This window comes from Hyalella azteca, unplaced genomic scaffold, assembly GCF_000764305.2.
Source record: "Hyalella azteca isolate HAZT.00-mixed unplaced genomic scaffold, Hazt_2.0.2 contig2732, whole genome shotgun sequence".
NCBI lineage: Eukaryota > Metazoa > Arthropoda > Malacostraca > Amphipoda > Hyalellidae > Hyalella > Hyalella azteca.
The window spans coordinates 29,194-41,500 of NW_025932995.1; the positions used below are offsets into that span (position 1 = coordinate 29,194).

The window sequence follows — 12,307 nt, forward strand, 5'->3', positions numbered from 1 at the left end:
ACAAAGTCATTCCTGTGGAAGAGCGGCGAGCACTCGGGCATTCAGAGACGAGGTATCCAATATACATTCCCAGGTTTGCTACCGCAACCGGACCCTGAATCTTTGGGGGAACTGAATCGCCAAAATCAAGTGGGGAGATCATAGAGAGGAGAGGATGGGAGTCGAAGTTTGAATCGAATGCTAGAAGCCGCTGCAACTACACATGAAAGAGAATACATTGGCAGCCAAGTAAGATGAGAAAGAACCTGAGAAAGCTCACTGAATATGAAACAAACTGAGTGCCGTGTCATTTGGACTGTGCAATAAAATTTGCTATAAAAAGCAAATCGGTTTCCTTGATTAAAATTTAATGTACAGGTAAACAGCAAACGCACATCAACTCGAGTGGGGTAGAAATCGAAAATTTATTAGCGTTTAACTATGTACGTTAAACTTGTAGCATACACAGTGTACTTGAATGGCAAAAAAGCTATGATGAAGATAGAATGCAACAAATTAAGAGCATTAAATGAAAATAGAATATTTTATTGGTTTTAATTAATAAATCAGTAATACGTAAGTTTATAGTAACGACCCAGTCTATGATTTTAAGAAGCATTTCAGTGCGCAAATCTACAGAATCAGACTCTTCAGACAAAGAAATTTAGAAAAATGTCCTGGTTTCTCATCAACATCTATTTAATATCCTTTAATTTTTGGTCCTAAATCAATGAAACAAAAATCAAAACAATTGATAAACGAAATGAAATAAATTGTACAAGATAATTATAGTATAATTTTGTAGCATTTAGAATGAGGGAAGCCTATGGGTCGACTTAACTTAAGGAATAATTGATCTCGAGCGTGAATAACGTCATAAGAGCGATGAATGTTTGTACAAAAAGATACGGTGGAAGTTGTCTTTAATCGTTGTTCATTAGACACGAAACGTTGCATTCATAAGCACAACATCACAAGCTGGCCAGCTTTACACTGCAACTTGAGCGTCAAAAACGCGAGTGAAGTTCATGCGAACTTCGGGAACTTGGGGGCAAGACTCGACGCAACAGGAGGATTGACTGTAAGATTATGTGACTTAGCGTTGAACCAGAGTACAGGAAGACGTAAGAGGTAGATCGATTTACGTATCCTTTGCTGTCAGTATGGTTAAGAAACTGAATTCAATTTAACTAAACAACTTGAAGCAATAAATTCTGATCTAATTATAACCTAGTATTTTTGCTGAAAGTACGGTGAATTTAAAGTACGTTTTGTTTGTTTTTCAATTCTCGGTGCATTCATGATTAAGGGAGACTATGATATTTCCGAGAAGCCAGAGAGATTATTGGAACAGTTGCGAGAAATAAGGTGTGGGTGTGGTCAGACGTGACCTAGCACCAGAGTTATTAAAAAGAAATTTAAATACGAAAATAATGAACTCGACTGGTTTTTAACCGGTAAAATGAAGAATAAGCTTTGCACGCTGATGAGAAGTGAAGTTCCAAAAGTTTCCTACATAGGTAGATGCTATATACACGTAGATATTATTTAATCTTGAGAACAAAAGAATGAAAGATGAACACACGTACGCAAAAAAGACAGATTGTGCATACGCTTTACAATCCCAGAAGCAATGGTTGAATATTAGAAAGTTTGAACGTGAAAGAATAATAAATGATTGTAGAAAGAACAAAAGAATAAAAGCTGAACATAAGTAAGAAAAAAAATTAAGCGTACGTTTTACAATCTTAGAAGCAATGCTTGAATATCATAAAGTTTGAACGTGAGAGAATTATAAATGATCATATAAAATAAGAATGGTTTAACTCACCGTCTTATTTTTTACAATTGAGAACAAAAGAATAAAAGCTGAACCCAAGTACGCAGAAAAATCAGATTATGCATTACGCTTTACAACCCCAGAATCAACGATTGAATATCATAAAGTTTGAACATGAAAGAATAATAAATGATCATCGAAATTTAGGATGGGTTATCTCACCGTCATAAATGATCGTAGAAAATTAAAATAGGTAAAACTCACCGTCTTCCGCCACAGGATGGCCCTGTACTGAGGAACACATTGGTTGTTGGCATCGGTCAGCACCACAGACAGGAACAGAGGCACCTTCTCGCCTAGGCAGCCTACGTAGTTCTGGTGAACTGCAACGTAATAAAAAAAATTAGTGTTAGTATTAGTATATTTAATTGAATCGGAAATTAGTTAAAAAAAACCAATACGGATTTAATTTCGGCCTGTATCTACACAAATGTATTTATTGGTTTTTTAGGTTCATGAATTTATAGTCCAGATAAAAAAACCATTGGTCGCAATGTTAAACGATTCGAATGATAATTAAAAATTGCCAGAAATTATAGTTTGAATGATCGGACAAGGAACTAAAATATCAAGGGAGCAGTTCACACAGGTTTCATTTCAGTGCCATCGCACATTCCCTGACAAACTCCGGCATGTTTTCAGCGTCTAGGGAAGCCAACGGGAGGTCTGCCGTCATGCCTCCTACCAATAAGGTCGCCAAAATAACTTAAATTGGAAGAAATTGCAGAAAATTGAACAGATGCACAGAAACCTGCGAGTCGATCAGATTTTTTTCCGGTGTCGAAGTGCCGAGCAAAGATTCCAGCGTCTGGAGTGGGGGAGGCAGAGGGCCGAGGATAGCCAGGAGTAGATTATTCATACGTTATTTAATTTATAGCTTATGATATTTCTACATTTATTGATTTCGAACTGTCTAAAGTTAAATGAAATGAAACCGTATTTCATCCCAATAAGGCTGAAGCAACGCCAGTATACGAATTATTTTAAAATCGAATACGAAATTAGGCAGTGCAAAAGTGAAGTAATGCAACAGCATTAGGCCGGATATAAATACATAGATATAATATACAAATACTAACATTTTTAGCGCATTTTCTTATTTATGAAAAAAATGCACTATTGTGCTCGCCATGTTCGTCTGTCTGTCCGTCCGTGACTTCACGTTTTCGTCGACGAGAAAATGCGCTCTCTGTCACTAACTGCAGTGAGTACTGAGTTATATTTTTTATATTTTCCAAGATCGTTAGAAATTATAAGTTACGTAAACAACACTGGCATACAGTAACTTGAGCGAGTTTCATGGTACCATCCAAGAGCCAAAGTGCACATGCTGGTTAACAGATTAGGCTAATATGCCAGGAGTCACGGCAGCGTGCGAGAAATAATGCCTACCATTGTTTCTGAGATTCCCAGGAGGCAGAACGCAAGCCGCAGTAATATATTGCCAAGGCCTGTTTAGCATTGAACGGTTCACGCTTAAAAGGAAATGCAGCGTCATTGCCATAGCTTTGAATGCTGCGTTGCGCTATGAAATATTAAACGTTCAAGCAGGAACAAAACGGAAGGAACAAAAAAAGAAAATAATGATATGCGTTTAAAAATTACTTTTAAAAGACAACACTTCTAAAGAGGCCAGTGTCTCCAATGTTACGCGTGTACAATGAATTTCTAATTTAATTTTGAAAAAATATTTTTCAAATGTTTTCAACATATAAAGATATTTTTTTACGATTTTGTACATTATTTATTCTGTCAATCGATTCAAGCATCGTGTCCAACTTTAAGCAAGTGTGCAAAATTTCAGATCGATTTGACAGGTAAAATGGTGTTAAATATTGATTATAAGATTTGAAGCAGACGAACAAACAACAACAAGAAGTGAAGTTAAAGAGAAGTGTTGTAAAATATGAAAAAAATTTCTAGCAAGGCCTGTAGAAACTTCTACATGTACAGGCAGGAACTTTTGCAGCATCGAAAAACTGTTGTTTCAGATTCAATCAAGATGAAAAACAAAAGGATTGTCTAGGGTTAGAAGCGTTTACGTAGTGAATTTGTTCTATTCATCAATTTTACAAGTGAAATGCACTACTTTACAGATTCTGAATTGAAAAAAATCTTTCTTTCGGTTTGAGCGATTTATTTGTACGCAATAACAATGAATTTTAACTTTTTTTTTCAAATAAGTTTAACGTTTTTTCTAAAATCTATTTAACGCACAGATACAGATGTACCTTCAATAGGTACGATTTCAGTGTTTCTATATTATGAATGAACGAAGGTTAAAAATAACTTAGTTTACCTCAATTTAAAATTAAAATTTATATTAGGAAAAGAATCAGGTCGAGGATGGCAATAATGTCAGTTTAGCTCCAATCATAATACAAGAAATCTTTCTTAGGAAAAGAATTTGGTCGAGGATGGCAATTACGGCAGTATTAACTCTAATTAAAAGACAAGTAAGCAAAGCGCTGTCATATTATCAAGAAGCGTTCACGCATTGTACCGAAATTGATAACAAAGGCGCGCGTAGAACTGCTACATGCCAAACGCCCGCTCAATATAAGACGGTAGTGGCAGCGGCTTCGGCGTAGGCAGCCTGCACGGCAACAGGGCAAATATTTCCTATGATCTGCACAGGATCTACACTCTGGGGAAATCATCGCTCTTGTGGCAATTCACGAGAGGGAAAAACAAAATAAAGCTCCGGAAATGAAGGCAATCAAAGAAATTAAATTGTGCGAGCGTTGAGTAACAAAGTTGGTTATTTCTGGAGACTGCTAATGGAGCATGTAATTAAAAATTACCTGAAGAGAAACCGGAGTTGATAATGCCTAGCATGGATTCAAGAGGATGTTTCGCAAATTATGATACAGGCCATCGAAATGGGTGTGGAGCGATGTCTGAAATTCACGTAAACTTCAAAAGAATTTCAATTGAAGCAATGTAGCGTTAATAATTGTGTTATTTTCTTGAGAACTACACTCAGGTAGCTGATATCTCGTGCATAACAAAGATACTTGTTTGTAGGGTTGAAAAAATGAGTATCTTCTGGAAGGAAACAGATATGAAGAGATTGACTATAAATTAGTTGTCAAATTCGGGAGTGAAATAGAATCTACGGAAAAGGCCCCCATTATTTAACTATCTCAGGCACTAGTAACGCTCTGAGCCACATCAATTTTTTTGATATCCGACAGCTAAGCGCAAATAACCTCATAAAATTTGACTAAAATTTAATACATGTAGGATATTATTAATAAAAAATAATGGAAATTGTCTACAAGCAATGTGAGGAGTTTTGCACACAATTCCTTACTTGTTTAGACAGTAAACGCTAAAATTTCTACGCGAAGGAGGGATGCTAAGAAAACGAACAAATGTTTGAAGTCTTCGTTGAAACGACAGGAACATGTATCTTTATCGTTATTCACATTCGCAATTCAATCAAGATTGCCAATTGAAAGTTGTAAGTGACGTCGACTATTCGAGCAGCACAAAGGGTCACGTCAAATGAATTCATTTGTATGCATGTTCGCTATGCAACAATTCCCTGGATGTAAAAATGATTCACTTTTGATACTTGCCAAAGGAAGAGCAGCTGAAAAAACTGCAGCTGGGAACGATTAGTTCGCCCTCGGCGCCGCGGTGTAAAGGGACTCGCACAAATGCACATCCCCCAGTGGGAACGAAACCTTGTTGAATTACAACGATCCGAGGAAAAGAATATCGAGCAACGGAATGGAACGACAGAAAGCTCAAATGGTATCAGCAAACGTCGCTTCAAATTAGAGAACACGTAATTCAAATGAAATTACAAGAATGGAAGATTTGAACAATTCCCAATAATTATTTTCGCACAATAGCCCTTCTAGAAATAATAGAATGTATGCTGGTTGAAGTAGGCAGCCAAATGGTTATGTACCAATGCATGATATATCTATTAATGCATTACGTTAACAAGCGGCCGTACACTCTGCACGCTAAGTCTCGGCCTGTGTATCAGTTTTAGACTATATACGTCAAGTCTTGGCCGATGTACCAGTTTTAGACTATGTACGTTAAGTCTCGGCCGATACACCGGACGTAGACTATATACGTCAAGTCGCTGCCGGCTGTGTACCAGTCGTAGACTAAATACGTTAAGTCGCTGCTGGCTGTGAACCAGTCGTAGACTTAATACGTAAAGTCTCGGCCGATGTACCAGTCGTAGACAATGTGCGTTAAGTCTCGGCCGATGTACCAGTCGTAGACAATGTGCGTTAAGTCTCGGCCTGTGTACCAGTCGTAGACTATGTGCGTTAAGTCTCGGCCGATGTACCAGTCGTAGACTATGTGCGTTAAGTGTCGGCCGATGTACCAGTCGTAGACAATGTACGTTAGTCTCGGCCAGTGTACCAGTCGTAGACAATGTGCGTTAAGTCTCGGCCGATGTACCAGTCGTATTCAATGTGCGTCAAGTCTCGGCCGATGTACCAGTCGTAGACAATGTGCGTTAAGTCTCGGCCTGTGAACCAGTCGTAGACTATGTACGTTAAGTCTCGGCCTGTGTACCAGTCGTAGACTATGTGCGTTAAGTCTCGGCCTGTGTACCAGTCGTAGACTATGTACGTTAAGTGTCGGCCTGTGTACCAGTCGTAGACTCAATGTGCGTTAAGTCTCGGCCTGTGTACCAGTCGTAGACTATGTACGTTAAGTCTCGGCCGATATACCAGTCGTAGACAATGTGCGTTAAGTCTCGGCCGATGTACCAGTCGTAGACAATGTACGTTAGTCTCGGCCTACGTACCAAACGTTTACTATTTCAGAATAAACGCATTTGCCTCCATATCGGTCGGCGTACCAGCCAAGATATTGGCAAGAGTTTCATCGGTGCGCCAAGTGATGCATGACACGAAGTTGTCGAACATCGCAAGTTGAGCGTCCAGGGAACTTCCTTATTGACCATGTGATACATGACGAGATATGGATTGCTAGGCCAATATTCCTATCAACTAGAGAGAGGATGAATAAATACCAGTAAATGTAATAGTTAATGTGAAGTAACAGAACCAAATTTACGGCGTGGCTGATAATTTTCATGATAAGCTTCATTGAAATTATTTGCTGGAATATTGTAGAGCTTAAATTCACGTTAAGTACATGAAATAGAATAAGTTAGCGGATATTATATCATTTATATGGTTGCTTAATATACAATTTCCCAACGGAATGCTGGCCTGTCAGTCATACTAAAAATAAAAAGTTGAGAGCAGTGGTACTGAAATTATGGTTATTTGACTGGATGATAAACAAAGCGTACCAATCAATTATTTACAAATTTAATTGAAAGAAATAATTTCTGCTATCAGTCTGTGCTATCACTACTCACGACTGAATTACGACGATTACATAAGGTCATCTTAGGCTTGACTGGTGAAGCTAAACTCAGGACTATTCTTCACAAATATATTAAACCCAAATTAATAAATTTTTATAAATAAATTAAAACGGGTTGACTGATAGTGAGACCATGACGGCAGGCGCAGCGATGCACGCGAACGTTGAAGAGCGGCGTCGCATTTACGGCGAGTTTGTGAGGCGCGAGACGCGCTCTTGCCGTCCGGACATCTCTCGCCAGCGTCGCTTTTACGATCAAGCGAAAACATTTTAAGCCACAGGCATCCGCACAATCCTCCATTGAGAAAGCTTATATAATTTTAGAGGCCACTAAAATTTTACTATCGCTTGAGACAGTTTCAGATATGCGCGCCACGTTCCCCACTTCCCTTGTAGCTGAATTTTCAACAGGAACGTGAATATTACGAGAAACACGATACTCGATCTTCTGCGTATTGTACGACACATTTTCGGCGAACATTTTTTGTACGAATTTTTTGTTTCTTCTGAACAGTAATTTTCATCCGCGACGATATAGGAATTAGTCGGCATTTATTTTGAGCTTATAAAAGACGTGATTTCACTACAAGTACCCAAGGCATGGAAGCAATTAAAACCTGGCTGGCTTGCATTGCAGCAGCGAGCATAAATCAAGTCAGCGTTCTGTAAAATTGAGGAGAGACTTATGGCAAACTTCAGCTCAATACCGGAGGAAATTATGCCCGCTGTAGGAAAGTCCTACATTTTTACTGCCAACATTCACTCGGGGACAAGAGGCCAAGTGTCTTAAGACGGCTTACTCATGCAAACTTAATGAGACTTAGGAGGCTAAGTCGAGCAACTCAACCGTCCGGTTATGAAGTTAGGGAGAGCGAGAGCTTTATAGGGGCAGTCTGGTTTCGGCAGCTCATTGCCTCCGGCATCTAGTCGAGCTCCACAAAAAGGTATGGATGAATCAAATCTAAATGTTGCACAAAAAGCCTGGGGTTGTAATATAAAAAAGAGTTACGTGCTCCTAACTACGTCAGACAATCAATGACGATTTTCCGAAGTAAACTCAGAAATCACAGGCGTGAGAAATCAGCCACCACGTTACTTAAACCGTTACGTGTATGTACTCAATTGTGAAAGTAACGATTACGTGTAATGATTACAATCAATTGCGCGAGTTATGATATTTCAGTGCATGGCTACTCTGTATGCGTAATGCGCTCAATAATGTACCTCATCGCTTCAGCTAGACCTTGTTAGTATTTAAATGTTATCTAATTATTCAGGTATGCATTTCCTTTTTCCAGAAATTTTACGTAAGTATTAATAGAAAATGATTGCGAAAATATAAGTTTAAATATTTTAAAAGGGTTAATGACTAATGGCATTTGTTTTCCAAAATAATTAAAAATGAGTTTCTTCGGTGATGAATCCTAATGTTCGACGATATTAGCCTATTAATATTCATTTTAACTAGTGAAATAAATACACACAATATTCAATCTTGTCTTAAAAAACAAGTTATCGCATTGCAGTTTTAGAGAAGAGAATATATATGAGAGAATATATGACGAGGGTTAGTTAAAAAAATTGGCTTGTCTCTTTTTTAAGATTGATAACTAAAAACGCTAGGAAAGGCAAAGACGCAGCAGATGTAGCTTGAAAACATGAGGTGTTAAAATTCTCAACTCTATGCATTTTCCATAAACTGTCGTTATAAGTACACAACAATTAGTCATGTAGTTAAGTGAAGAGTACTCACGTTTGCCGAGGAAGTACTTGAAGTACCATCGAGTCTGGTACTCAGGGTTCTCTAAGATGGGAGTGTTGGGTGAGCTGAACAGACTCTGTTGTGAAAAAAAATGTCATGAAACAGCGGAAAGTCGTTCACGAGATTGAAATATCATAATCACTACTGAATGAGTCACAGATCAGACTGTCGCGAAAAAAATATGTCATGAAGCAGCGAAAATTCGTTCATGAGATTGAAATATCACAATCAATCGCAACTGCCTAAGCGTTGTAGATTTTGTTGAAAGTAATGTGCTTTTAGATAAGAAGATATGGTAATAAAAAGTAGTGAGCTAAGCGATATTATCTAAGCAGCCGTAACTGTTAACAATAGATAGGAAAAGTTAAGTGGGTGTTGATCGTAAATTTGAGTTACAAAACGTGAAATTTTTCCAGAACAGTTTTAGAAAAGTAAACGCGTATTGCACATGCTATAGCAGCAGAAAATATCATGCTTTTGATTAAAGTAAATAATATGAAAATAATTCAGTTCGGCGTTAAAAATGACTGCATACTCTGAAATCTATATAAAAATTAGCCTCTCACGTTTAGATATAATATCGAAAATAAAACCATATAGGATTCATTATCATAAGAAGAACAATTAAAATACGAGGTGAATTAAAGGCAGCTAGATGAATATAGATTCATTTATTGATTTTTCAAATCAAAATCATTTATAACAAGAAATACATAATCTAAGTTTAATCTTCATTATTTATAGTTGTACAGAGGGAAATTATCGTAGTATGTAAGAAACCACTTGCCTCTTCACGCTCGCCGTTAAAACGATTGATTTGCAGTACAAATTTCGATCATATTCAGGCCACAATATCATTCCTTCCTGGCACTTGAGCTCGGTGCCCGCAAAGCCTCGAAAATCGAGGCGAGTCCATTTACGGGAATATGCGTATAGTTCCGCTCGAAATAAAACTAAGGCTATCCATAAAAATGCTCCCGCATCCGGATTTAAATATGGTAATGCATTTAAGAGCGCTGCCTAAAATATTAATAACCATCCATTGTAAAATAGTGCACCGGATCTCCGTAAAAAACATGCATGTCCCCAAGGAAAATAAATGCGTTGTAAAAAAGGATTTAGGAATTCAAGCGGAAAATTCGGTAACCAGAGGGACAAGAGCGGGACAGGAAAGGGAACAATGTCGCGGTATTAAAAGGATACCAGAACTCAGGATAAACCGAGTGATGTATGAGGAGATCAAATGGCTGGGCGAGACTCTGGTACAATTCATTGCTCTCTGGATGCTATCGTACTGTTCCGCATCTGTACTATAGAAGAATAAATTAGTATATGTCTATTTTATGAATATGTGTACATGTATCATTATGAATATATCTTGCCAACAAACAGGTTCTTTTCTCGTCTACATGGTATGGTGCTGAAATAATGAGATAATAATTGTTTTGATTTAATAGAATAGTGATAGAAGAAGAATTAATTCTTTATCAAGTTTAATATTTTGTCGATAAATAATGCAAATAATTAGACATAAGCTTACGTTACCACATAATGCCTAACACACCATATAAACACCCATATATAGAAAATACCCATATATAACAACCTCTAGTTAAATCTGGTTATTATCAGTGTGTTAATTGAGTATTTGGGCGCAAAAAATTAAAAATAAGCGGCACAAAAATCTCGATATGAGCGTCAATAAAAATATTAATTTTAATTGTTGAAAGCTTTCAGAATTTCCATGAAGGTAAAACTTTTTTAAATTGAACTGATCATTTTAAATAAAAGTCTAATTCATGCCGAGTATAATTAGGCTTCAACACGAATAAAATATAATTTCATGGAAACAAGGTGCCTTGAAACATACTTTTAACGTAGTGAATGAATGAGAGTGCAAAATTTTGACGAGAAATCTTAGCGCCGAGAGGCCCGGATCAAATAGATATTTAAGAAATATTATATGAATATAACGACGAGTTATACTGTATCATCAACATAAAAGACTGCATCAATTAACGCTCATTCTTCACTATGTATTTATTAAGAACGTAGCTAAAATTTCAAAACGAGAGTGAGACATGAGATGTGCGATGCGATCGCAACATGAGGGCAGATCTAAACTGTCTTTTTAAATCAACGAAAATTATTGATTCACAGGATGATGATTTTGTCAATTTCCATCTCGTATTGCTAGAGGGACCCAGTAAATTCGTTCCATAAGTAAAAAATCGAAAAATACTATTTTAAATTCATTATATGGCAATTGAGGGCGAAATAAATTAGACAAGATTTAATTAAAAATAATAGATTTTTTACCGAGCTTCATACGAAGAATGTATTTCGCAAAATACATTAAAGCGTCATAATGTTGAATGTATTCTAAAGTGATAAAATGGCGTAGTGACTTGCTACCATATCCCTATATGAAGTCATCAGAGATCAAGCACTGAACGTAACAATACTAACGTCACCAAGTTGATGTAAGCTCTTTCTATCACTTTTAAAATTCAGAATAATTCATCGCTCACAAAGTGTGGACGATCAAATATTTGCAGCACACTGAAGATAGCGTGAAAGAGCGGCGTTAGCACCGATGAGAGACGGAGAATTAAGAAGCGACAATTTACAAACAACAGAAACGAAAAATAAACGAGAGAAAAATGTAAAATTAGTCGCTTACAAGAGACGTCGATAGCTGCAAGAGATATAGAGAAGGGAGGTGTTAGAAATTGGGCCGACCCAAGTACTTATAGCCCGCAATAACTGTAACTCGCATTTAAATACCACAAATTCTGAAATGCATGCAATTATTTATACGACAACTATATATTGCCTCAACAATAACTTCCAAAATATCAATAAGATTTTTTTAGATATAGCATCTACATCCAAGATTAAATCAAATAGAAGTTGAAGAAAGCCCTAATATGATTAGTCACGCCTTTCAATGAATGAATCATCAGCTGCCAATCTTGAATGATGTTATCTGAACATTATTCCGATGTTGAACAGGCTCATTCTCAAATAAATTCAGGCAAAATCATCAAACAATAATCTGTTAAAAAATCTTTAAAATATACCCACTCTCAAAATTACAACTTTCTGTAATAAAAAAAATGAAAAATAAAAATTGTAAGTTGACTGTGCAAGTGAAACATTTAAATCATCCACAATTCGATTAGACAACATTCGACAACATTTGATAGAGTGGCCAGAGACGTTAGGGCATTTACATCAACCGCTGCAACGGAAGTGAATACAATGCGTAAATGTGTAATAAATAGTATGCAAATACGTTTTCGGTGCAACCAATGAGGTCTAGAATTATTAACTTGGGAGCTAACGTA

The 12,307-nt window shown here is 36.9% G+C and overlaps 1 protein-coding gene across 1 annotated transcript in view; it reads right to left on the reverse strand.

Annotated features, from left to right (window-relative positions):
* Positions 1–12,307, reverse strand: part of LOC108667543 (GTPase-activating Rap/Ran-GAP domain-like protein 3) — a gene marked incomplete at its 3' end in the record, with an annotated part of 59,281 nt that overhangs the window by 17,491 nt on the left and 29,483 nt on the right. Inside the window, exons 3-4 of the mRNA XM_018154583.1 lie at positions 8,949–9,033; positions 2,024–2,142 (exon numbers count right to left, since the gene is read on the reverse strand). Of these exons, the coding sequence (XP_018010072.1) occupies positions 2,024–2,142; positions 8,949–9,033 (204 nt within the window). The remainder of the gene's footprint in view (positions 1–2,023; positions 2,143–8,948; positions 9,034–12,307) is intronic.